General features: G+C 42.4%; 1 protein-coding gene and 1 long non-coding RNA gene across 5 annotated transcripts in view; one reads left to right on the top strand and one right to left on the bottom strand.

The window, feature by feature from the left end:
- The window catches only part of LOC127368385 (cAMP-specific 3',5'-cyclic phosphodiesterase 4B), a 51,208-nt gene extending 29,091 nt beyond the window's left edge, over positions 1-22,117 (top strand). For 3 of the 4 annotated variants that reach the window (XM_051409209.1, XM_051409211.1, XM_051409212.1), the window contains 10 exons: positions 7,914-8,026; positions 15,497-15,590; positions 17,065-17,288; positions 17,388-17,486; positions 17,954-18,118; positions 18,468-18,567; positions 18,786-18,940; positions 19,071-19,193; positions 19,284-19,466; positions 19,559-22,117. In XM_051409209.1, coding sequence (XP_051265169.1) covers positions 7,914-8,026; positions 15,497-15,590; positions 17,065-17,288; positions 17,388-17,486; positions 17,954-18,118; positions 18,468-18,567; positions 18,786-18,940; positions 19,071-19,193; positions 19,284-19,466; positions 19,559-19,918 — 1,616 coding nt within the window. In that variant the 3' untranslated portion in view covers positions 19,919-22,117. Of the gene's footprint in view, positions 1-7,913; positions 8,027-14,316; positions 14,994-15,496; positions 15,591-17,064; positions 17,289-17,387; positions 17,487-17,953; positions 18,119-18,467; positions 18,568-18,785; positions 18,941-19,070; positions 19,194-19,283; positions 19,467-19,558 lie in introns of those variants that run through there. The other variant, XM_051409216.1, reaches the window with a different exon arrangement.
- A 2,599-nt stretch (positions 22,118-24,716) lies between these two features.
- On the bottom strand, positions 24,717-27,059 carry LOC127368457 (uncharacterized). Its single transcript, XR_007885836.1, has 3 exons — positions 26,924-27,059; positions 26,801-26,845; positions 24,717-26,518 (listed from the first exon to the last, which is right to left on the bottom strand). It is a non-coding gene; the product is annotated as an uncharacterized LOC127368457 (long non-coding RNA).
- Between the last annotated feature and the right edge of the window lie 631 nt (positions 27,060-27,690).

The following is a 27,690-nucleotide window of genomic DNA, read 5'->3' as shown; positions in this document are numbered from 1 at the left end:
TACAGTACACCTGCCACTAAATAATAGTAATTGTTTAAATTGTTCAGTGGGCGACTACAACAATTAACAATATCACAAAAAAGATGCCCTCATATCCTCCCCTGTGCTGCTTTCTGTCTCGTTTTTTGTCAACTCTTTGCCCGGAAAAGGAGAACAGATTTTTCCTGTTTTGCATCTGTGTTTTTCAGTGAGGCAATATCCCCAGTTTTGGAAAAGATACAGTACCTGCGTCTTTCTGGGCATGAGCTCAGCGTAGATGGCTGATTAGGAGCTCTATGAAATGTTGAATACCCCTGTAAAGGGATTTGACAATGAAATGAGTGAAACACATAAGAACTCAAGAGAGTATTGTGAATTCCTGTAGGAAGATGGGGAGGTGGAGGTTAGGCACAGATATAGTGGGTTCAAGAACAAGTCAGGGATTTGCCAGTTTGTTGCATGAAATGAGATAGGAAAGAACAAAAACACAGCAAAGGTCAGAGAGAGGCGTCACAGTTTTTGGGCCTTTTAATCAGATATGATATGGGAATAAAAAAGGTCAGATCGGATGAATAAACAAAAAGAGCAGGAACGTGACTGCAGTCATTGGGTGAAAGTGCTCAAGAAGCAGAAAACTGGGGGGTATACTAAACTCAGCTCAGCTGCAAATGCGTCACTCCAGGCTGTTTACACTTTTAACTGTCTTACTCCAGTAACGTGAGGGGATTGTAGTTTTCCTCATGTGAGTTTGCAGTTTACGCTTCACAAACCATCTTGGCTCCATCACATGCAGTCCCATGAGCCCCGCGACCAACAAAGGGCTCACTCTTCCCTGACTGATTCAGATTATAGGCTTTGCTTTATATTACGCCTGATAAAAAGTACTTTTGAGGAAAATGCTTGATCATGACGTCTTTGACGTCAAGGAGTGATAATGATTAATCTGCAACAGTTATCAGTAGCTGAATATCATCACAGATGTTATGGACTCCAGGGTCCATGGTTAGTCATTAGACTCATGAGATTTCACATTGGCTTCAGTGTCCCCTTTGAGAAATGAATGTTGACCCAATGCCTTCAGAAATTAATATTTAGAGCAGTGCTGCCCAAAATAGGGCCTGTTGGCAAAGTAGGCCGCCAAATCTTAGTTAACCTTAGATTTGACCAGCCAGCCTTGCCAGACATTCCACAATTCTGCTTGATTTGTATTGTGTGCGCAAAATAACATAAGTATAAAATAAAATAAAACCTCTGTATTCTTTTAGCCCATGCCGCTGTCTTGAAGGTGTTTCTTTCTCCAGTGTTTGTTGCTTCGGTGCAGCCTTTGCCTGAAATGCGCTTGTAGCGTTGCTTTTCATAAAAGCTTCAGAAGTAAAAAGACTACTGTGACATCAAATATCTATTTTAAAGGAATTGTTTAACATTTTGGAAAATACACTTATTGGTTACTTTTCAAGACTTATATGGGAAGATCAGTACCACTGTCATATCTGTTAATTAGCTCAGCTTAGAATAAACCTGGAAAACAACTAACCCAACTCTGTTCATAGGTAAGAAAATACAGCTACCAGCACCACTGCAGTCCACAGCTCACTAATTAAAGGTCTGGTGTGTAATCTTAAGGAGGATCTATTGGCAGAAATTGAATATAATATGTATAGATGTGTTTTCATTAGCCACAAGTTGCCTTCTGTGACAGCTGCCATGTTGAACTGCCATATTTCTAAAGTAGCCCAGAACGGACAAACCAAACACTGGCTGTAGATCGTTTTTCTCAAGGCCACCATATTTTCTTCTACACCTGGACAGGGAGGGTGAGGCGAGTGGTATGCAGTTGATTGCAATTTACTAATTCACCACTGGATGCTACTAAATGCCACATACTGGTCCTTTAAATCCTTTTTTTTAATCCATTCAAAAGCTGATGTGTGAAAAGAAGAAGTTGCAGTTTGAAGTGAAAGTGTTTGGGCAGGACTATTTCTTGTTGTCAAACTGAGGTAACCAGAACAGGCTCAAGGAAGTCACAACTCCCCACAAATTGTTGTTTTTACGCTTTGGTTTTTGCCCGCATTAAACAAACGAGATTCTTTAGAGATGCAGATAGGCGTATTCCACCTAATACAGTATCATGGCATTGTATTGCAATGTGCTTCCATTGCAGTGCACTTTCATCAAGTTTTGTTTTAGGCCTTCCAAGGAAGATAGGTTAGAGCACCATTGTTGAAGACTTTCCATGATCCCTTTGGGGGGTTAATTCATAATACCTGAGCTATGAGTTTTACCAGTTTGGCTTTCTTTGTTGGATGGAATGTCAGCTGCTCAGTAAACCTGGTCAGGATTTAATGCAGACTTTATTGCAAACTGTGCCAAATGAATTCAGTAAAGCAGGCCGCTGCATTCATACACACACATTATTTGCCTTGAAACTAAACACGTGACTTTGTGCGTAAACTGCCCAGGGCGTGGGGCCCCACACAATAAGCATTACTCATTCATCTTTTGTCTCTTTCTGTAAACATGCCCTGAAAGGGAAGTAATGAAAGACTAATCTGAAACAGGTTATTCTGACAGATTATAGAAGAAAAATAGCTGGTCTTAATTACCAGTAATCTGTGCTTTGATGCCAAATAACAAGGAGTAATCACTTTTTAATCAGGGCATGAGTGCTGCAGTCTTGTGCATAGTGCAAGCCTGTGTGCATGCATATAATAACTGCACCATAAAATATAGAAGCATCTGCTATCTGACACTATGTTATCAGTCTGATCAAAGGGATTAAACATCATAGAGTGTTTGGATGATTTCTTGTTAAAGCGGGTATTCTTTGTGTGTGCTAGTTACAATAATGAATATACAGAAGAGTGGATGGACACACAGACAGGCAGCTGACCACAAACTGACAGCCAGAACAAATTTGACCCGTCATTTTCAGTCGGGGTAGTCTGCTCCGCTCCTGTCTGCAGTAGTTACCCGGCTCCACAACAGGAATCCATTTCAGGTTTTCCAGGCTCATAGCCAGAAGAGAGGATCCAGAGGGGTGGAAGCATGCTGCCTGGTTAAGTATTTGAATTATGTCATTGACGTCAGCACAGTCATAAACCTCGCTGCGGCCCATCCCTCAAGCTGGCCCGTGCCAACACCGCTCCATGGTGCATTGTGAAGGAGCTGTCAAACAAGGCCTGATGATGTGTGTGTGTGTGTGTGTGTGTGTGTGTGTGTATCTGTTGAAGCCTTTTGTTTTGATAGTTGAGGAGATTATGCCACAGTTGTAAACTATGAAGAGACCTAATCAGTAGGGTTGTTTGTGAGAGAAGACAAAGGGTGATCGTGTGGTTTCGGGGTTGGACCTACTGTCCACCACACCACAGGTTCCTCAGATATAACTTCCTTAAGAGATCACACCACTCTCCTGATATTGTGTCACATTCTGTCTCATGCAGTACTAACTTATTATATTGACATATCAAAATATTACACCTTGCATTTAACTCTTTTATTGTTCTCACAATAGGCAAATGAGATATATGTCTGTGACTGAATTTTTTCATCACAACCAGACAGTTTTTTCTTTTTTTTGTTGTTCTGTATCTGTCACAATATAAATATTAAGAAATTATATTAATCAATTATGTAAAATGTAATATAGATAAATAAATTAAACATTGAAATTATACATAAAACATGTCAAAATGAGGAAGCTGATTGTAGCAGTTTAATTTTTATAAAATTTCAGAATTTGAAGCAGTATAGATGATCCAAAAAGCGCAAAGTTTGTTTTACTCAAAGAGCAAATTGCGAAATTTGCTTTAGGCAAGTCACTGTTCAAATGGAAGATATTTACACTTTTAGTGTATATTCCCACCAGGTGTGTACTGAGTTGACAGTTCACCTGTATAGATAACTCCATTGTGTTGCTTTTTGACTGGGTAAATATTTGGTAGACTTAAGGTGCTTTTCTCTTTTTCTTTCTGTTTCCTTCTGTCAAACTCCTTTTTTTTTCTCCCTGTTTTGACTGGTGAATAAATTGACGTACATTGGGGTTGATACAAAGGTGATTCATTGCTCAACCTCGGTCTGAGTCTGTCTCAGCTCCATGTGTAGTGTGAAGTCAGCCACAAACAGCACTGCGTATGTGCATGTATCACTGTGTGTTTTCTCCTTCATGGTGTGGTGAGGTCAAGATGAGGAATGTGTGTGTGCGTACATGCAGATAGCTCGGAGCTGTTTACACTCTAACTGACTGTGATGACTCAAGTTTTCATTGACCCTCTGTTGTAACTGCCGTCATTATTATCTGACAAGTCAGATTTTTATGAATAAACAAGACAAAAGCTGTATTACTCACTGTTTTAAAGTCAGCCTCAATATGAAAACTTAAATACTACATGAAACTTCAACTCTGCATCAAGCCTGTCAAGCTGCTTACACAGATACTCTTGTTGTTGCCACTGGTGCAAAGTAACTAAATACAGTTACTCATGTACTGAAGAGCAACGTTGCTGTACTTGACTGTACTTGAGCATTAGGTACTTCATATATCTACTATACTTCATTTCAGAGGGAAATATTTTCTGTACCAGTCTGTACAGTGAGTAAATAAGTACATTTTCATTTTGGCTTTACTTTTGTGGCATCTAACAGTGAAGTAGAGATTGCAACCAACTTAACACCGTTTCCCGTGTAGGAGAAACTACAATTGCCACAATACATGTGAAAAGCACTATCTAGAGCCAGTCTTTGGTTGTCTTTTCTGGGATACTGTAGAAACATGGTGGTTCAACATGGCGACCTCCGTGGAAGAGGACCCACTCCCTATCTAGATTAAAACCGCTCATTCTAAGGTAACAAAAAATCAACAATTCTTATTTTCAGGTGATTATTCACTAATAAAAATGTACTATTTCTGCCGATAGATCCTCCTAAATGTTACACACGGGACCTTTTTAAAAGTAGTAATAACAAAATAAAAAATTATTACTTAGGTATCTGAATATTTCATCCACCTCTGGCTGTAGCTTATCAGTAGGTGGTATGATAGATGAGGCAGTCGAGTTGTGCACACCAAGCTTCAGCCAGACAGTGAGGGAAACAGGTATTTTTTTGTGTGTGGGGGGGTTAAGAACACAGAGAGGGGCAGTGTGAGGTGGATGTGAGCGGAAGGTGTCTTGGGCGGGAATGGAGGTGGGGGAGATGTTTGAGCCCAGACCTGGTCGTTGGTGCAGTTGATGGCTCTCACAGAGGCCGGTTTGTGGCCCTATAGGGGAGAGAGTTGGAGGGAAAAGGGGGAGAGAGGGGAGGCAAACGGGGTCTGTCTGCACACTGAGGTCTGTTGTCCTCTCTGCAGCCTCCAGCATATGGCCAAAGCATTAGGACTCACTGAAGAAGAAAAAAAATAGACTTCCACTGAAAAAACAGGCTGGAAAAGTACCTCACACTCTGTCTGGGAGCAGGTTTTTCAGACTGAAAGTGCGTCACACTACCTTTGACTGGTGACATTGTGAAACGTCTCCAGCCCATTTAGCATTCTGTATTTATGATCAGCCAGAAGTGATGATGGATTCAGCAGTTCCCCTTTACTCCTACTGTTTGTGTGCGTGCAGAACTTTGTTTTAATTACTACTTCAACTCAAACTTGATTACATGAGTCATGTTAGAGGAAAAAGTCCCCAAGTCCAGCTGTTATCATTTTTATAAAACACAACAGATCGTGAAGCTCTGCTTCAGTGATCTTGCTGTAGGCAAGTGGTTTAAAGCCAGACACCAAAACCAGTAAACTTTTGTTCTCCAGTCTACATCTGAGGGTTTTTACTGCCATCAGATTCTGGACTCTGTATATGAATCAGCCGCCAGTTTCAAAATGACCTGAATCCTGGTCATACAGGCAGTAGGGATATGCCAAGCCTTTGATGTTTCCCGACTTCCCCGTTAAAATGTCGTTAATGTGTCTATATGCCCTCATTGAAGGGAATGTGGGCAGGATGTGGTCACACCTTCTTGGCAACGTCTCCTACCCCTATGGCTCAAGACGGCCGCACATTGGTGTATACCCAGTTTCAACAGCTTGCCGCCTTGTGCATGTGTTGCTTTGATTTCTGCTCTGTGTCACTGACTTTTACATGGCTTGGATGCCAGTGGTTCCTGTGAATAGTTTGGACCACGAAGCTTGGCGTCCAGCGGTATATTGTAGCCAAGGGTTCTTTGAATTCTCCAACCTGGAGCTGAAGTAAAGGAAAATCGGTCTGACCTGAGGAATGAGTCTAGTGCTAGCAGTCGCGCTCGTGTAATCTGAGGGGAACCAGTGGCCTGATTTCTAAAAACCCCAGTCAGGCTTAGACTGTTGAAACTTGACTCTCCTTTTTGATTCAGAAGAGTCACTGTTATCATGGTTTTCTGATATCTTTCAATGGTGGGAGGTTTCTTCAAATGCACATTGTCTGAGATTTCATTGAAGTTCACACCGGTGGTTCAGAGTCTGTGCGCCATCACTGTGCTTTGAAGTACTTTGATCCACTATATTGACGTAAATTGGGGAGCAGCATGCTGGCTGTCCTGTTGTGCTAAGCATATGGGGTAAATTTCTTCCATGTGTGAATCCCTATGAAGTACAGATCAGTCTTTTCCATAGAAAAAAGAAGGTGGAGAGATCCAGATGCGCACAGGGTTCACTCCCTCCGGGCAGAAATTTGTTGAATCAACATTCTGCCCGGTATATCAGAGAAGAATCCTTCTTAATTAATTTCTCCATGTTTTGTCATCTCAGGGCATTTCACATAAACCACTTCTTTCCTTCTAAAACTTGTACGTCTACCACATATAAGTCATAGCTGCTAACGACAGAGCTATTTCATGAAATGACAGCTATGATTGCCCTCAGTAGTCATTCCACCATTCAGTAATTCCGCTCCATGTTTTGTGTGGGTTCAGGGCCAAAGAGGAAGTGCTTTGGTTTCTTTGGCACACGGTGAGCCCCTGGCCTAGCCCCCCCCCCCAATTCTGAGTCAAAGTTTGCCTCTCGTGTTGCTTGTGCAAACACAGAGTTTGGTGTTTAATTTACTTTTTTTTTCTCCCTCAGAGAGGTTCATAGAGGAGAGAGCCAGTTTGTGAAGCATGGTGGTGTGGTGTGAGTTGCTGCTGCTGCAGTTCAGCAGAGTACAGCCTTGAAGTGGTCTGCATGTTTCAAAGAGGAAGTCACCGTGAGTGGAGGGGGTTGGAGCGGTTTGCAGAAGTGACAAAGTGCATTGAATAAGTTCGTAAAGGTTTTTCTCTCTAACTCCACCCCCCTTCTATTCTTCTTCCCCCCATAGTTTTAATGTATTAGACATCATAGAGATGCACTTGTTTGGGTCAGAAACATCATGAAGGGAGTAAAAGCAAAGCCAGCTGGGTCTCTTTCACCAAAAGCCCCTCTTCGGGTAGTGGGTTTGTGTACTGAACCTTTATGTACACAATATTTGTATGTGTTTAAATGGGAGGGGGGGTCATAGACACATCAACAGCAGGAGGCAGCAGACCGCCTAGTTTGCACGCCACTCGTTCAACAAAGTGGAACAGAGAGGGGGGATCAGCGAACAAGAGGGGCGGGGGAACCTGACAGAGTGGGAGGGGGTTTGAAGAGCACACGAGAGCGAGGGAAAGAGGGGGATATGGATTGAAAGAGACTACAGAGAGAGTCGGCAAACACTAACTCTAGCCTTAGTTTGTCTGAGACTACTACTTCCCTGAACTTTCTGAGGTGGTGGACTGTAAAAAGATGAAGGAGCTCTGTGTACACACCTCCCCCTCTTCCTCTGCGTCTTCCGGATGTCCTGCAGGCCAGTCCTTCGTAAGATCAAGCCACTCTGGGACCCTCGGACCTCCACGCATGGTGTCGGGGGGCTCCGCTATGGACATGGATCCTCTTGGGCCTGATTACGTGTCCATGTGTCTGTTGGCAGATGAGTCCTACCAGAAGCTGGCTATGGAGACCATGGAGGAGCTGGACTGGTGTCTGGACCAGTTGGAGACCATCCAGACCTACCGCTCAGTTAGCGACATGGCCTCCAACAAGGTAGGAGAATTTAGCTTATATTTTATAGAGCATTGTATGTGAATGTGCAACCAGTGCTTTTGTGAAGTTTATAAGACGTTTTTGCATCCATATGTCCAGTAACGTGAATTTTAAAAAGTCTGTCCTCTGATGGATGGGACTTTTGTTTTGGAATTGCAGTTTTTGATGTTGATTTTCATTTGAGCTGCCTGTTATGGAAGATAAATTTTTTACTTCAAAACAAAACATTTTAGTGTCATGTTTAGCTGAAGGGAATCATGCATATGCTCTTCATGGTATATATGATAATGTCTTACAGTGCAACTTTGAATACATCTTTGTCTTTGGCTGCTCTATCCACTGAGATGATAATCACCATAAGACCTCAAAGGAAGACAGCACACTGCCACTTTATAGTGTCATGTCCCCCAAACCAAAATTTACATACGGTAATATCACAGGTTCAGTATTATCTAATAGATGTTCAATATTGCAAAATGATTATCATCACAGTATGTATTCTGCTGTACGCTGTTAGAAGACACAATATGACTGAACTGCATGATGACCTGACTGACTTACACACAGCTGTACAATTGGTCTTTGTTGCAGTGTGGCTGTCAATTTGCACAGTGTATGCAAAATGTAAATTGCCTTTTGCCACATTGACGCACTTGCAAAGTAACAGCTGTTCTGTGATAGTGATTGAGCTGGCATCATCATTTTATGGATAAAAAAAAAAAAAGTATGAGCAGTGTTTGTTTTGCATACATGACTACCGAGTTCCTGTTATCTTTGAATAACATAAATGCCTGTATTCCATGGAAAGCGTTTTTCTGCTTCAATTTCCTCACCTTATTATGGCATGTTATACGACGGGCTGAGCTTCAGATGGACATGTAATATGATTTAAAATGCACACAGATGTATTTGTCATTCATTTTAGTGTGATGTGGATGTTTGCTCTTTTGTAATGTCCAGCTTAGTGGGACATTGGACAATGTGACTTTTTATGATGACTTCACTTGAGAAAGTGGACCACAGTATAGTTTAGGATTAACAGAGAAACTGAAGACTTGTTAGAGGAAAGTTCATACTGTCTTTTTAAAGGTATACTTCACTGGCAGGTACATTGTGCTTCCTCATTACTCTGTGTGCTGCTGAGACCACCAGTTGAAAGCACTCCACTTATTCTCCTTATGTATTAATAGTCTTCCACTAGCTATGGAGCAGACAAGGTCACTTCAACTGTATGTCTGCGTTTCATCAAGGAAGTAGTGCTACAACAATGGCTGATGTTTGTGTCAGAGTTGTGTCAGATCAAACATTTCTGCATTGCTAACAAATATGCAGACATATACAATATTGCATGTAACAATACAATATATAACAAAGGAGCAGAGGGCACTTTGCAGTGTGGTCAGTGAAAACAATACATGTTACCATATTTATTTCACCTACTAGCATGTCAGGAAACTAGAAATGCCAACATAGATGTTAGAAAGCTACATTCCTCAGATGGAGGACTATTTCTATGTTGACAAGTGGCCAAACTTAAACATACTGTCTGTCACTAGCAGGGAAATGTGGCTGAACTGCATCAACTGCTTGGCTAATACATTCTGCATATTAATGGGATGAAATGCGAATTACTTGAAGTAAGCCAATATTGAATTGAAGAAAAAAATATGTGGAGCACACTATAGAAAGGCTTTAGAAAAGTACTTTACAAGTTATTGAAATAATTTTTTTTAACAAAAATCTCTTAGAATCTTCAGTTATGCCAGCAGCTCTTTGGAATTTTGGCCTGATGGTGGTGCTATATAGAAAGTTATTACAATTCATCCTGAGGGGGACGTGAATGTCTGCACCAAACGTCATGACAAGCAATCCAATACTTCTTAAGAAAAGGAAAAATAAAAATGTCACCCTCATGATTATTCTAGAGGAAATGTCAGGGGATCACAAAAGTCATTGGAACATCCTCCGGGCACCATGAATGTCTATAAAAATATCCATTCCAATAAACAAATAGACATTTCCATCCCTGTTACTGTGGCAAAAAAGATAAAGAATCCATTCTCATCAATTGGCATGACAGATAAAATAATTCTTTTCTTTTTTTAAGTCAGCTTTCTGGTTTGGTTTAAGTGAATCTCAGTAAACACATTGTGGTACTTCAAGACTACACAAAGAAGAACTAAATACTTCCCTTTTCCCTAATTACTTTTTTTCATGCATATTTAATTTGTGCAGAGCTTTACCAAATTACTATACAGTGCAGAGTATTGCTCAACCCCCACACAGACAGTGGAGACTGTGTGGCGGCGTCAGATTATAAACACCCAGGGTGGTGTTGTCCATTTCCGTCTGTATTCTACACTGTGGTCTGAGGGAGGATTGGGATGGGGAGGGGTGCTGTCAGACTGTGACGGGTGACTGTGACCGTGACACCAGTTTCCTGTCTCTTTATTTCCCGTGCCCCCTGCTGCCCCCTCTCTGCTGCTCCCTGGTTACCAGACGACAATAGCAGCGCTTTGACCACACAGCCAGGTTGAGTCTTTACAAATAACCACGTCACTGGGACTGTCAAGACAATGAGCACAAGGCCCTGCAGGCACACAGCAGCACAGCCGCTCGGTCAGGCAGGACGGGCACATTGTTCGCCGTGAGTCAGAGTCAGCATGGCCCCAGTACCACCACTAATCATTGTTGACCAATGCTGTTTTTGAAAGAGTGGAGGTCGACAGTTTATAATGTTAGTTTAAATTTGTCACTGTGCTAGATGGTTGTGCAATTGTACAGGGATGGAAAGAAATCATTTATTGGTCCATTCACGTTTTTATTGCCAAATTGGTGTCAAAACGGTTTCATTATTGCACCATTAATACAGCATCTTCAGGCTTTTGCCCCCTCCTAGCGTTTACATGACGTGATGTTTGACAAAGAGCCCGTTTCTTTTCGGAACCAGATTAAACCCAGGGTGTCTCCACTTTCAGTATCCAAGGGCACAGGTGTATCCGGGGCTATGGGACCACACACCCTGCTGACCGCCAGCCTGGTCGCTGTGACCTCAGAGCGGGGAGCTGCTTCCCTGCCCCTCACTATCATTAGCCTGGCCACACTTCCATGCTGATGCTGGTGACGACCTTGGACAAACACTGCCATCTGAATCCAGTTAGAGGGGGTTTAGCGCTTTGCGGGTTAGCGTGCAAGCGAGCCCCCGAGCAGAGCGCGAGCCTGTAGGAAACTTTAACTCACGTGTGGTCACTTCAACTTTGAAGCACCGCCATCTTCAGAGGGGAAAAAATGACAAAATTATTGAAACAGATGTAGCGGTGGGTCTGTAGCAGTAGCAGGGGTAATGGACATTAAATTATAGTGTTGTGATTCAGTTTGACTGAAAGGGCGGTGAGGAGATCAGCCAAGCTGCAGTAGTGATTATGGTACCTAATTGTAATTAAAAAGTCTTACCTCTGTAATCTGCTGTTATCATGGAAAATAAGCCAGAATGAGGGAGGTAAATACGAAACCTGCTTTTATTGTAACCCTATTCTTACCTAGTTTTCATCACTACCTTCTAGGAAATGTGTCTTTCTAATGTTGCCAAACTATGAAAACTCACGAGGCATAATCCATGTGTGTTGACACTGTAAACGGCCATACACGGTACAGGGGCAGCATTGGATCACTCTGGGCTTGTCAGATTGCACAGCCGAGGTATTGCATTATGATGTCAAGCTGTTCCTGTGCAATTCCATTTCTATCTCTGCTCTTTTTCAGTCAAGGTCAGTGTACTGTAAAAACTCCAAAAAAAACAACAAATTTTAAAGACTCATCCCACATACATACATGTCATCTCTGATTTCCCTTCACATCATGTCAACACGGCTATCTGCTAAACTTGTTATTTGGGACTTTTCAGTGATTAGCTCAGGTATGTTAGTTGTTTGGTGCCTGAGGCCATGTTAGGAAGCAGGATGTCTACCAGTAAGTGACCTCAGTGAATTACTCGATTAAGAAAAAGGGAAGTAGGTGGAGACACATGCTCAGGCCTGTGTTGGAGGGAGGAGCCATTGATCTCTTGTTAGACTGTGTAGGCCAGTCAAGTCAAGTCAGCTTTATCGCTATATGTTTCCTGCCTGACTCCACTTCAGAAACAAGAATAGAGAGAGAGGAAGCAGGCAAGCGCCTCGGACACACTGAACAGAGTTATTGCTCATAGAACTTTACAGCATTTCTTTTCAGGTTGTGTTTGTTTTTATGTTAAGTGACAATGGGACTATGTTGTTCTGAAAAGCAGAAGAAAAACTTTGGGATGCTTACGAGTTGGAAAAAGGTGAGTTAGTTGTGGAGCCTCTTACACTGTGCTGTGGGAGTGTGGTCTTCGTTGTGGAGAGTGTAATTTATCCAAGAATAGATTAATTGATTTGACCTAAGGTATTTTTGTCTTTTAGAAAACATACATTAAACATTAAATAATTAATTTAGTTTGCTTTTTTACTCATTACATTGAGATTTCCCTGTCTTGTTAGTTTTAGGATTCAGTAAAACAAAAAAAGTTGGTAATATGGTGGAATACTTGTCTTAAAAATACTTTAAGTTTTAATAAGATTAGATTACAAAGATTTAACAAGCTTTTTGTTTTAATTTAAATGGGTTCAGGTGTAAACAGTTTTTTGGTTTACACCTAAACATATTATTTACGTTGCTATTTGCAAGACAATGACTTCAGTGTGCACCTATTTTGAATATTCAAATGTTATGAGGCATCAGCTTCTGCGTTCATCTTCTAAGAACTAACCAAGTTCTTTGGTTATGTAACTTCTCTAGGTTACCCAAAACAAGGTTTTGTTCTGAGTGTGAGTCTTTGCTAACGTAAAAGGATGTATGACTTAACTGCATGCATTGAGTAATCTATTCTCTTGAGAACACTCATAGACTTGTCACCATGTCGTGAGCGTATGCTGTGTGTCTAAGCTGAACTACATGACCCTGGGTGACTGACATGTGGCTCTGTGCCTGATTCATTTCCTAGAAGTCACACAAATCCACACTTTTCTGCTGCCTTAAAGAATCAATTACAAGTTCCCTTTGAATGGAATAAAGCCTTCCGATTCCAAGCTCAAATTTTTGTCCTTACGAGCTCTCTTTGATTTTTATGGACTGCCTCTGGCAGTCTGGGTTTTGAGTGCAGCCAGCGCTTTGAAAGTGGTATTCAAGTTTCACAGTCAAGTAGATGTTAGCTGTCTGCTTGACAGCTATTAGACAGCTGTTGAGACCAGAGAGAGTCTGGTTCAGTTTGAAGAGAAAAGACCCCATTGTAAGAAATAAAGAGCCCTGGCAAAAAGCATATTCATTGCTGGCTTTTTCTTCTTACAGTGTTTGAAGACATTATAAAAACAGGAAACTACAATCATTCACATCAATCATTATCAAGAAAAAGAATTAATTGCACCATTATTCCATTGTATTCATTATAAAGATTAGGATGTGGTTGTGCATTAGTGTTTCTTCTCCTGACAAAAAAGCCATTTTGCATCAGAATCTACCTTCTGAAACAGAAATTGTGCCTGCGATTGTGTTTTTCTGCAACGTCTCGTCTAGTTGTGTCTCTCTAGAGCATCTCTGTTGAAGACTGTGTTTTGAATGCGTGTGTGGTTGTTCATGCGTGTTGCGTGTGTGTGTGTGTGTGTGTGTGCGTGTGTGTGTGTGATGTGATGCAATGACTTTAAAGTGGGGACCACCATGAGAACGATGGAGGGGGGGCCACGTGACTCTGTTGCCATGGCGTTCAGGTTGTCGTGCAATTGGTGGTACTCTGGTGGGCGGCAGACTGAAAAGTCTCTCATCTGTTTGTCTCCCATCATCTCTGTTTGTGTCTTTCAATACAGAAAACTGCTGCAGTGAGACAGAATATTGCTGTTTTTGGAAAATATTGTGAACAATGGCTGAAAATGAGAACAAGAATAGGTCTTTTAAAATGTACTGTGGTGACTGTGGACTGAAGTTTGTGCAGCAGTGTATGGTTCTACTCCTGCAATGTCCAAAAAAGACACAATCTGGTAAATGAATGCCCAGCGTCTCCTCACACATGTGATAAACACTCTTTGAAGCCTTGCATTGCGCAGTATGCGTTGGATCTGTTCTGCATTACTGAGCAGGGGGAGCGGATTGAGAAGGGAGGAAAACAGAGGTTGGGGGGTGAAAGAGACAGTGGGAGGGGGTTAGCAGAGAGGAGGGAGAAGAGAGAAATGACTAGAGAGAGAGAGAGAGAGAGAGAGAGAGAAAGATGTGGGGGGATTCTCCAAACTCCCATTTTCTGCAGTGCTGTGCATTGCTCAGTGTTTAGAGAGGGTGGGAGGGAAAGAGAGAGAGAGAGAAGGCTCCATCAGCCTGTGTGCCACAGGGGACTCTACAGCTAGAGCTCTCCCCCCTCCTCTTCCTCCTCCTCTCTCCGTCCCTCCTTTCCCTTCTCCGTCTGTCTTAGAGCTTGCCCTTCCTCCCTGCCTTGCTCCATCTGGGCTTGGGAAGGCTGGATTTCCCCCTTGTATGTCACTGGATAACATTTGGATGGTGGCAGGAGGTGAAAGAGGTTTAGAGAGACGGACCGAGGCAGCAAGCACCAGAGAAAAGGAAAGGAAATATTGATTGCATCCAGGGGAATTCCATCACTCTCGCCAGCGACTTGCGATCCTGGAAAACAGTGGGCGACGCTATGAGAAAGCGCATTTGGCCGGGGATGTAGGGGTCTGCCACAGACCCACTCTGGAGAGTTCAACTGGGGCATTTTTACTGTAGTCGACCGTTGGAAGGCGGGAATTTCGTGGTGCTTTGAGCTTCAGGTTGTAGGGCTGAGCTCAGCCTTGGGGGTCCACTCAGAGAGGAGCATACAGGGCTTCTGCTGAGGAGCACCAGGGGCTCAGCACAGCACAGCACCATGCCTGAGGCCAACTACCTGTTCTCTGTGTCCTGGGGATACATCAAGGTGTGTCCCAGAGAAAAATAGAGTGCGTGTGCGTGTACGTGTGTGTGTGTGTGTGTGTGTGTGTGTGTGAGACGTACTGAATATTCATGTATTGTCAATGCAGCTGGGGAAATGTCTGATTTCCCACATTGATTTTGTAATGTTTTCGATTACACACTTTATTAGATTAGACTTGCGTGCACTGAGAAAAACTGCTGCATCTTGTTTCCCTGGAAGAATTCAGCATAAACATTCAACACTGTAGTTTGTATATTATGCACTGTGTTTTGTTTGTTGAAATGCGAGGCAGTCAAGTGTCTTAATGGCTAACTCAAACAGGACCAAGAAGACATAAACACAGACCTTATAAAGCGCATGTTCTCATGGGACATATTCCAGTGGAAAATAACAGGAAATACTTCATTCCTCTGCTCGGAAGTAGCAGTAAAATGATGTAATGAATGTGTATTTCCTTGTATTTCCTTAATTTAACCCCATGATTTTTTTTATCTCTGTTCCTCCAGTTCAAGAGGATGCTGAACCGGGAGCTGAGCCACCTGTCTGAGATGAGTCGCTCAGGCAACCAAGTGTCAGAGTACATCTCCAACACCTTCCTAGGTGAGCACTGCAGTATTTATTCACACACAAATACCCCACCACACACACACACACACACACACACATACACACACACACACACACACACACACGCACGTTGAAGTATGCAATGTGCCATCACATGCCACCTCTATAGGTCTGTGTGTGCCAGATGTTTTTAGGGCATCCGAAGCATGTCACAGTAAAACTCGTAGTTGGTCTGCTCCACTGCTCTCAAACCAGTCTGATCTGGTCTGAGGAGAGAGAGTCCCCTCATTCCAACTGTGAGGTTTAGAGGGAGGACAGATCAGGGGCAATGGGAGAGGGAAAATGTTTGTGTACCACCAGGTCCAGATAGACACTGCATTATTCATCAGGAGGACAGCAGTGTTTCCTTGTCTCTTAAAAGCCCAACGGCGTTTTGTGACTCACGGCCAGCCAGCCAGCCAGCCAGCCAGTCTGCCATTCTGCCCTACAGCTTTTCCACCTTCCCATCCAACCACCACCAGCATACACCCAGCCAGCCAGCTTATCAGGGCTGTGTGCACACTAAGGTTCTGCTTTTGCTAGTAAACACACCTCTGTCTTCTCACCTCAGTGGAGCAAAACCTGAGAGGGAACAGAGGCGATGGATGCATTGTGAAGAAAACTATACCTAACAATAGAAGTGGTGCAGTGAAAGAGATGTTTCTGCATGATAGAGCTGCTTGGGGAAAAGAGGCAAACACAAGAGCACAGAGAAAAACTCGGCTTATCTTTGAAGCTTAGTGGTTTTGTTGTCATCTGCATTGCAGCTAACACCTGTCAGGTGTAGTGAGATCATTCTCGTCCTGTGCTTTGTAGAGGATGCAGCTGAGATATTTTTTTTTTCTCACTGCGGTGTATGTGGTGCACATATACAGACCGGGGGAGTCTTGCACTCACACACATACACAGTGTCAGTTGCGTAGTGCATCACATGCACCAAACAAACCCGCATACTAACCAGTCTGCCCTCCCCTAAACATTTCTGGCTTAGTATGAGCCAGCTTTCCATGATTCTGTGGATTGTTATTACAATGCAGCTCAGTTTCTCAGAATGCACGGGCCACAGGAGCATTGTCAGATTTCATAACATCTCATTAGCACATCTTGACCCTTATATGTCATTATGACATTCTTATCACCTTTTCTGTCAATATTTTTTTATTTAAGTTTACATTTTCTTTGTTTTTCGCTGTCGAGAAAATTCGATTTTCAGCAAAGTAAACTGTAACTGAAGGATTGCTTGCTAATTAAACAACTGTCAGTGCAACTTTAATGTGTTGTCACGTAGGTGTGAGAGGTCAACTATCTCCCCATGTTAACATTGTCTACTCAGTACAGTGGCAACACAAGCCCAGCTTATCCCACATCCCTGAGCCTAGTCTGTCTTTGTCTCTGGAGTGACTAAAAAACACCTTTTAAATCTGTTTTTCTTATTCCCCCATCTTTTTTTGTCTTCCATTTTCTCCAGACAAGCAGAATGAGCTTGAGCTTCCGTGTCCAGTTCCTAAGTCAAGGGAAAGGAAGAGGAGGCAGGGCCAGCAGCAGCAGCAGCAGCAGCAGCAACAGCAGCAGCAGGGTGGGATGATGACTCAGATCAGTGGGGTGAGGAAGGTCAGCCATACGCCCAGCATCTCTGGAGGCTCCGGCAATCGCTTTGGGGTCAAGACGGACCAGGAGGAGCTGCTGTCCAAGGTAATTGTTGGACAGATTGTACAGCAGGCAAAAAAAACCACAACAGAATTGTGTGATAAGCTGAGACACTTACGGTCCTCTTGTCTGTCTCTCTAACAGGACTTGGAGGATATCAACAAATGGGGCCTGAATATCTTCAGAGTGGCAGAGCACTCTCATAACCGACCGCTCACGTGCATCATGTACACCATCTTTCAGGTCAGTGCCATGCCTCTTTATCCTTTTTTGTCTTCCACCTCCTCATCAGGTCAAACGGAGCTCATTAAAAAAAACACGTGAAACGTTCATACATACACTCACGGCTATAGAAGGCATGAGGCACAGCCCACGTCGGTGTGTACAGTATGTTCTTTGTTACGTTCAGCTGTCAGTGACATCTGCTAGAGGGACATTAGCAGCTGAAATTGATTTCTAGCTGTGAATCATCCTGGCAGGAGAGCAAATTGTATTAATTTCAGCCCTTTTTTGTAGTATATGATTCACAGTTTACAGAATATTCAAAATAAAATGTTAAGGTCAGCTCAGCAGTCTTCTGTCGACTGTGTCTGCTGTAAAGAGATGCTTTAAAGCACAACTAACGTGCTGTAACTTTTCTTTAGTAAGGAGTCACTTCTCGCTGTTAAAGGTCTTGTTTTTCTAATTTTCTTCCTGTGTGTCGCACGCAGGAGCGAGACCTGATGAGGACGTTCAAGATTCCAACGGACACCTTTGTGACGTTCATGCTGACCCTGGAGGGCCACTATCACTCCGACGTGGCCTACCACAACAGCCTGCACGCCGCTGATGTAGCCCAGTCCACGCATATCCTCCTCTCCACGCCCGCACTCGATGTAAGTCACTTTTTCCGATGCTTACAAAGCACAGTCTGAAATAGCAACATTTTAGATATCTTTTGCTTTTATTCATTGTTAAATTAAGTTCTGGTTACTTACCTGACACCTTTTTAAGTGTGACACCATCACCCACACCTTTTTCTCAAGTTGTGTATTATGATTTAATGAGGTGGCTGGTGGCATTACTGTCATCAATACTGGCATGCCTCCAAAAACTACATGCCCGAGAGGATGACACATGGAAGGATTGTCCTTAAACTATTCTCTAATACCTTACCTTGTTTGGCCAGTTTATTGACTGTGAATCTCACCTCTTTTTATTTTTCTTCCTTCTCTTCAAACGCAGGCGGTCTTTACTGATCTGGAGATCTTGGCAGCCATTTTTGCTGCAGCCATTCACGACGTGGACCACCCAGGGGTGTCCAACCAGTTCCTCATCAACACCAGTAAGTCCTCTTTTACTGGAACTTGTTGCCCAACAAAAAAAGTCAACACACTTCCATGACACTGATTTGTTAAGTCTACATTTATAAAATAGGCAGAAGTATTTGCATGGTTTACTGGGATCTGTCTCCAAAGGCAACAACGTGGGTTTTTCGACACATTGCATTTAATTTCTTCCTTCCTGTCATTTTTCCCTCCCTCCCCCCTTCTGTCTTTATAGACTCAGAGCTGGCTCTGATGTACAACGATGAATCAGTGCTGGAGAACCACCACCTGGCCGTGGGCTTCAAACTGCTGCAGGAAGAGAACTGCGACATCTTCCAAAACCTCACCAAGAAGCAGAGGCAGACACTCCGGAGGATGGTCATAGACATGGTGAGGAAACGTCTGCATGTCTGTGTGAAGCTACTGGCCAGTTTTAGCTTTCAGAGTGATGTCTTGACTACTTTATTGCCTCCTTCCTAAATCATTTCTTACATCATACATCATAATTTCTCTCTTCCAGGTATTGGCAACTGACATGTCCAAACACATGAGCCTGCTGGCTAATCTGAAGACGATGGTGGAAACTAAGAAAGTGACCAGCTCTGGAGTCCTGCTGTTGGATAACTACACAGACAGGATGCAGGTAAGAGGCACGCTTGTGCACACACGATAAGACAGTCTGGTACACACAAAAGAGATGCAAGATGTTCAATTTATTTATTTTTTTCTGCAGGTTTTGCGTAACATGGTTCACTGTGCGGACCTGAGCAACCCAACCAAGCCTCTGGATCTGTACCGGCAGTGGACAGACAGAATCATGGATGAGTTCTTCCACCAGGGAGACAGAGAGAGGGAGAGGGGCATGGAGATCAGTCCCATGTGCGACAAACACACAGCTTCGGTGGAGAGAACACAGGTAGAGAACACACACATCTAGCTCCAAAAACAAGTTAATATTGTTATTTTTTTTTTATTTTTACTGACATTGCCGCTGGTTATCTTTTCTAGGTTGGCTTTATTGACTATATAGTCCACCCTCTATGGGAGACGTGGGCTGACCTGGTCCACCCTGATGCCCAGGACATCCTGGACACACTGGAGGACAACAGGAATTGGTACCAGAGCATGATCCCCCAGAGTCCCTCCCCTCCCTTCTACACTAGCGATGGGGAGGGCGGCCCACATGGGGAGGTGGAGGGGGGACCTGCGGCGAGTAAATTTCAGTTTGAACTGACGCTGGATGACCAAGATGGGGACAGTGAGAGCGGGATGATGGAGACAGCTGACAGCGTGACACTCCAAGACCATCCCTCTGATCCGGACGGGGTAGAAACAGAGACGCGTGACGTCTCCCCAGCAGAAACATAGCTGAACTGATGGTGTTCTTTGAGTGCAGCAGGTTTTTTTGCTGTTTTGGCTGAGTTCATTGAATTGCAGTGGAGCAATCCTGCAATCTGGCTCTTTGGAGCTGCCTGGCAAAGAGGGCCTGACTGAATGTGGGGCACCCCTGCAAACGAGGCTGGGAAACCCTGTGGCAGTTTGTTTTTGAGCCCCCTAGATGGGAGCTGGAAGAGCGTAGCGACTGATCTTGAAAGAAGGGACTACTGTCGTGCTGCAGAGGCAGGGCTGAATCTTGGTTCTCACAAAGGAAGTGAAGTGGACGATATGTATCCGTGTACTGGGACTCGTATAAATTCCAAACTTTGCACTTCAGGACGTTTTTTATGTTCATTACGATTCTTTGTATTGTGTCGCGATCGGATGCCACCTGGTTAAGTGTCCAACCAAAACTACTGGTCAGCAAGTTATTTGTAAACAAGTAGTTTTTTCTAACACTTGTCTAAAAAAAAAAACAAAGTTATGTGCCTTTTTTTTTTAAACAACAGTGTCTTTTTGTACGTGTTTTTATAATTTATTGAACACATTCATGTAGCTGGAAAATGTGTCAAATTTTTGACAAAAGGACATATTTGTCTCACACAGTCTTCCTAATGTTCTGGCAATAGTATAAGCTTGTTCTCACAAAAGCATCCAGTGGATGTATTTCTAAAATCAGCTGACTTCCCAGCACAATTTGCACTTTGTGGCAAAGGACGAAGAGAGTGGAAAGTATCAGTATTTTACAGAAAACATTATAGTAAACATGTGAAACCAAAAGAATAATTTAAGTTTATTCCCCAATAATCATTCATTCATAAACAATTAAGTAAGTCATAGACTATATTACTTGAAAGTGGAGCAAAGTTTTGTATTTTTGAGTCCAAAAACATCTTTAAAAAAAAAAACCTCCAAAGATCCTGTAAAAAAAGCTCTTTGATGATTTCACTGCCACCTCTGAAAAGTGTGATCCCACACTTGAAGACAACAAGTCAAACTTCCAACCAGAAGCCAAATTGATCCCTTGTATCTTCCTGTTGCTGGATAAAGAGTTCAGGCAAATGAAAGGGAAATATCACCAAAAATATCCAAGATCCAACAATCCCCTCACCTTGTATTGTGCTGAGCTATTCCAGTATGGGAAATCTGTTACCACCTTGTAATTCCCATTGTCATCAGCTCACACCTGTTGTAATTAACAGCATTCCATCCTCGTGAATACACTTTACACCGTGACCCATTTTAAACTTTGAATGACTGTAAGACTGTGTGCACATTTTAAAGACACCTGTTAGCGATAGATTAATTGTATCTTGTAGTTTTTATTCCAGCACTTTGAATAAATCGACAGTTTGGCAGCTGGTTGCTGATCTGTCCAACACTACCTTAAAGGTACCACATTGTAAGGTGCAACCCTCAGAATAGAAATAGGAATAGGGGGGCTGGGTCAATATCGTGTCATGACATGATATTTCCTGTGTGTGTGTGTGTGTGTGTGTGTGTGTGTGTGTGTGTGTGTGTGTGTGTGTGTGTGTGTGTGTGTGTGTGTGTGTGTGTGTGTGTGCTTGTGTGTGAGTGCGTGTGAAGTGGTCACAGAGTTGCACAATCTTGTTGCACCCAGCTGTGATGTGCTGACCCCTCAGCTGTTTGTAACAGTGTATTTATTATCTTATTCTTGTATATGATTATATTGATATTGATTGTTAATATTCCCTGTATATTTGTTATTATTTATATTCACTACCACATGTCAAATCACGGTTTGACTGAACTTGTATGGTGGTTCTGACTTATTGTATTTCACAAGCTGTTTGCTGTTTGGTTTATAAGACCATAACATGAAGTTATGCAGATCAATTTTGACAATTTGAAATGTATGTTTGGTTTTAAAATTCCAGCCAGAAGATGTTTGTACAGTCTGAACCAACAACACCTTATGTTAGGTGCAGAAGAAGTCTGGCTTTAGTTTTTGTCTTTTGTTCCTGGTGGATTATGAAGGCTGGATATTTGCTGCAGTATATTGTGTACGGTGACTGGTCATTGTACAGCTATAGGAATATTTGCTGAAATATATAACATTGTTTCAAATATATTTTTTCAGTGTTTTCCTCACAATATATGGTAAATGGTGTATGTTGTGCTCAACAAATGTTTTCTATCAGATTATTAAAATGGGCATGTATTACAGAATTTTCTGCTCTGTGTGTTATTGGATTATTTCATTAAACAAATCCTAAGAATTGGTGAATTATATAGTCATGAATATATCAATTATTTTAATCCTGGCTGTTGCATTAGCCCGGGGAAGGAGTGATGAAATGTTAGACTTTTTACCTACATGTGACTAAAAGGCAGCTAGGCGTGTCCCGTGTTTTATGCAACACAATTTAAGTTGATCTTTAGAGTCACATTCACAAACATGATCCTGCAGTTACAATACAGTGACTGATGTGGTTTTGTTCACGTCACGGTTCCAGTTTTGCCACTCTGTGGGGAAAACCAGGTGGAAATAAAAGAAAACAACTCGATTCAATCTGAAGTCACTTCCCTGCAGTGACACCAGTGACACGTCTTCCCTCGGATTTGAGTTGAGTAACTGCTGGATGCTGAGCCAGTAAACAGGAAGGGTAGAGATAGTGATGCTATGTGCTGTGCCCTCAGGGCATTCACTCTCCCATGGCCATGAGCACCTTGACCCAAGTAGATAAGCATCTGGAATACGTGATCAACAGGAGGGCACACATAAAGCCATGAGATGGCTTTTACAGATTTCAGTTTCAACAAAACAGATGAGGGGGAACTTCACTAAATACGTTTACAGATGTAATCTCGTATGATATAAAAGCTCAGTTGCTCTCCTGACAAGGTGTTATAATTTTAGTCTTTGTAGTGATAGATTTCGCGGGTTGATTTAGGGTTGATAAACCTCAATGGATATAACACTTACTGTCGTACTGTCACTAGTTCTCAGCTCACCTGCTGAGATACAGAGTAATGCTTGTCTTTTAAAACTCTGCCAGTTATTTAATATCATTAACCAAGGTTTTAAAAGGACTCATTATTTAGCTGTGTAAATGACCTCGTAGGACAGAAAATTGGGAATGGACCAGCGCTGAGTGATCACTTTGTTCCTGACACAATGCAAAATGCACTAACTTTAATTTTTTTTAAATTTACAGTATGTGTGATGCATAATTAATGAAACTGGTTTAATTGTGTTTACTTTGGAGTTTGTGGATGTCTGGATTACAAGAAACCTGAACCATCATCCTCTTCCTTTAGATTCAGCAAAAATGAGGCGACTGTTTATGGTAAACACGGGCACAGACGCGGACCAGCGTTTTCCATGGTGGTGGTCCATACTACCATGGCAATGGGCAGCGGGTTTGTTTGAAACTCTAACACAAGTCTTGTGGTCTGTCGGTGACTGACGTCAGTAGGGTGAAGGCAGACTGCCCTGGTGTCTGTGAACTGCCTGGGTTCAGGCTGGGCCGGAGGCTCCTATTGCCAGTGGATCCAGTTGACAGCCAGTCCACCTCCTTTCTCCACACTACCAGCCAGGCCCTGAAAGGGCCCACAGCCCAGGGCCAAGGCGAGAGAGGAAGAGAACCACTTCCAGCAAAACAAACCTGCTCTCTCCATATCCACTTTATAAAAACAAATGTCTTCCTGCAGTTTCTCCTGGCCAGCTGCTGTTTGTTTTTAGTTGGGTGGACAGTAAGGACTGAAGTCAACTGGGCAGTCAGTGAGAGGAATACAGGGTAATATGGGGCATTCCAGGATAATCCAGCAGCAGTACAGACGTGTGTGTAGATGGCAAAGATCAGCTCAGAGTGGCCGAGACAGCTGGGTAGGGAAGTGCGCTGAAAAAGACAGTTCTGTCCCACTGTAAAGAAAATGATGAATCTGGAAAAGATCAGAAGAGGCAGTCAGCTTCCTCTAAAGCCTCTTGTATGTGTCTGTGTCTTGTGCTTCACCGACTCTAAAATGCTGGATTAGGACAATAACAGGATGTGTCCTTCCCAGAAACTGTCACAAATCATCTAGTTATCAAACATGGTGGCAGTCATCATAGATATGACATTGTTTCTCTCAGTGTGGATTTGCCTTTGCATGCAACTGTCTTAAATATTTACAGAATGCGTATAGCAGCAGTTATATAATCCACAGAATTAGCAAATGCACGAGAAATGTCACAACACACCAAAAATGTAAGACACGGTTTTATGACCATTCCATGAGGGAAAAGGGGAACCATGCATGTAGAGTTTAATATCAACTCTGAGTCAAAATAATCAGCCTTTTCCAAATAGAGTGAATAATATGAAATGTGTTATGGTAATGCTGTGTGATAAATGCATTGTTATTATAATGGCTGCTTTGACTCCTTAAATGTGCTGTCGTTTAACGTACATGATGATGAAACAGAAGTGGATCCTTGGACATTACCCTGTGTGTGTAAAGCAATCTCTGTCAGGTCGCATTTATCGTGATGCATTTAAGGACACGGCACCAGTTCCTCTGGGCTCTTTACCCAGCATGCAGCCGGCCCGGGAATTGTTCGGACATGGAAGGGAACATCCCTGTGGGGACGCAGCGGCACACAAGAGCACACTGTCATCCTTGTTTGTCAAAATAAATAAATAAATAAATAACCCCCATGATCATACATGCATACTTAAAAATGACACATTAAGGCACATGCATGCTCACACACAAACAGACTGAAAAAACTGTGACATAGCAGATGTGACACTTGGAGACGGAGGGAACCCGCTATGCCTGAGGGGAAAATAAGGAAAGATGGAATAGTGAATATTGATTATACATGTACAGACACCCAGCGTGAACCCATACATGAGCACATACAGTGTGGCTGTTGGATTTTCCACCAATTTTCTGCTATTGCCACCTCACAGAATGTTGACTTTCTCATAAAACAATCATCTTTTCTTTTCTGATGAAATTTGGAAATTTTGTGGTCTGATTGAGATAAAGATCTTCTGTAAACCAAATCATGTTTATTCTACATGCCCTTCTCTTGATTTTGCCCAGATCAATGCTTGTCCTTATTTGACACAAAGACAGACAGAGAGAGAGAGAGAGAGAGAGAGAGAGAGAGAGAGAGAGAGAGAGAGAGAGAGAGAGAGAGAGGAGAGAGCATGCAACTCTGTAGCTCACTGATGTGTCAAAGTGAGCAAGTGCGTGGGAGGAGATGTTCAACATGGTGCAGTCTGTGGTGGAGGAAAAGAGAGAAAAAGAGAGGGCCAACTCAATGTGAAAATATCAACAATTATAACAAAACGATGTCACTGCAGCACAATGCATACTCCACCAAAGGTCATCTATGGCCTAGGCTTAAATCTGACTATGATCTGGTAGCTTTATTGTTGCATGGTGTCTCTTTATTTCTCACCAAAACACACACATACATAATTAAAATGTAAATGTGGAACTTATCAAACAACAAACGGTACTGCTCACATGATGTAAAGATAAGATTATTGTTTTACGGTAATGCCCTGTTGCTGTGTTTTCCAGAGCTGAGTTATTTATCTACCAGGCTCTACCTTTTCCATAACAACTTTCTCTGAGAGGATATGAACAATAAAGCTATTCACGTTTGCCTGGAACAATGCTGAGCCTGTGTTTAACACCTTCAGTGTTACGAAGACAATTTTTCCCCCATGTTTTATCATAGGCCACTGAAACTATTATTTTTCATCGTGTGTGACATGAGATTAGTCAGAAAGCTATTGTTGTTTTGTTGTGAATTCCAGTAAGGATCTGAGAGCAAGCACAGCCCAGCTTCCTCTGTGCCCACTGAACTGCACTGTATTACAGGAGTGATAAGGCTGCTGCGTTTCCCCCTCCGCCCTGACCGGGGCAGACAGCTGCTTTACACCCTCAGACGCTGCCCTTCACGTCGGCATCAGGCTTCTCCAACGTGGGCCTGGCTGCACGTTGCTTTGTGTAGAGCTGATGGAGGATGCAGATAAGGGAGGCTGTTGTGGCTGCGCTGTCTAAAAGCAAAAAATTAGATGTTGGTCAGATAGCTTCTTGTAAGTGACACTGGTGTGAAATGTGTGCATGTTGTAAACATGCCTATAGTGTATAATGTACAGTGGTGGAAAAGTACTTATATCCTTTAAGGATTTACTTAAGTAAAGATGCCAATACTTTAACATTTAAAATCAGAAATAAATACAGAATTATCGGCAAAATATACTTAAAGTATTAAAGTAAATGTATTAATTCAGCAGGAAAAAAAGGGGCCTGTGATTGATATTTTAGTCTATTACATTGTGAAATTGTTACTGTTACTAGTGGCATTATAGCGTTGGAGCTAGTAATTACTTTATACACCACTGGTGGACCCAAAAAAGTGCCCTCCTAATTGCCCCTATATGTAATATGATAAAGAGCCCTCAAGGGTGCTTATCCTAACCCTGACTAAGCTGTTTCACCATAAATGCATCACAACATTTTGTGCGCTGGTGTCCTTTTTATTTTTGTTGCCCCGTCCACCACATTTAGTCCAGTGTTTCCCAAACTAGGGGTCGGCGTCCTCCAAAAGGTCGTAAGGTAAACCTGGGGAGTCATGAGATGAGATGAGATGATATTTTATTCATTTTCAAGGATAAATGCTAGTTAAAAGTAATGGATGAACAATGAAAATAGTTTGAGGTAATTGTAATTGAATTGCATTCATAGGCTTATCATTTGTTTATTGTTTACTGAACTGTAATGAACTGTCAGATACATGTGGGGGAGTGAAAAGAGCAATGTTTCACATTGAAATATAGCAGAGTAGAAATATAAAGTTGTGTAAAACAGAGGTAATCAAGGGCAGTATGAACTACAAAACTGTACCTATAAGCACCTGCTGCCAATAACGTATGTGCATATGTCCTTTGTCTGGAGTGAAAACAGAGACACCATTTAGCACAGAAAGGAAATCAGAGACAATCTATAAACAGTGTATGAGTGGCTTACTCCAGGTCTGCAGACATGTGAATGTTGGCCTACGTGCAGATCAGAGTGCCACCAGAGATGCCTTGTCTCCACTCAACCATGTCAGTCAGTCTCATTAAAGACCACGCAGCAGCATGCCAGTTTCCTTCTCTCTCTGTCTGTCAGTGCTTCAGTGGCTCAGAGTGAAAACCACACATGAAAGAGTTCAAAGAGTAAACCTTTATCTGCCTGTTTTGTTTGCAAAGTGCTCTCTGGTGCTATTAGCAGGGGATGGAAAATTGTGTATCAGTGAGGGTAAATGTAAGATCTTTATTTACTTTGAAGTCACGCTCACGCAGGGGCCCTTGGGCAAGCATGTGCTACCAATACTCTCACTCTCTGCTTGACATGCAACTACTGATGAAAGCACAGAGGCTATGCAAATTAATGTGAGAGGTTGGTTTTAAAAGTTAATCAATGCATGTGCAGGAGGCTCCATGGTGGTCTGGGGAAGTATTTTCATACCTCTTCGGTGATCCCCTGTGGTACGGTAGAACTGTTTACCATGTGTTTTGCTGACACTGGCTTTACTTCCTCATTGCTGTATCTGTAAAAAGTATAACAATTCAAAAATCATCATGTTTTTTTCTGTTTCCCACTAACCTTAGTAAAACCCCAAAACACATAAGTGGTAACCTTTCCCTTTGACACAAACTGATATTTCACATTTGATAAATATAAAATATAGAAATGACCTTCACCATTGTATTGCACCAAATAGGGAAATATTTCATATTTTATAGGCGCCA

Source organism: Dicentrarchus labrax, unplaced genomic scaffold, assembly GCF_905237075.1.
Source record: "Dicentrarchus labrax unplaced genomic scaffold, dlabrax2021, whole genome shotgun sequence".
NCBI classification, from domain to species: domain Eukaryota; kingdom Metazoa; phylum Chordata; class Actinopteri; family Moronidae; genus Dicentrarchus; species Dicentrarchus labrax.
The sequence above is the reverse complement of the archived record's forward strand: the minus strand, read 5'-3'. Positions and strand labels throughout refer to the sequence as shown.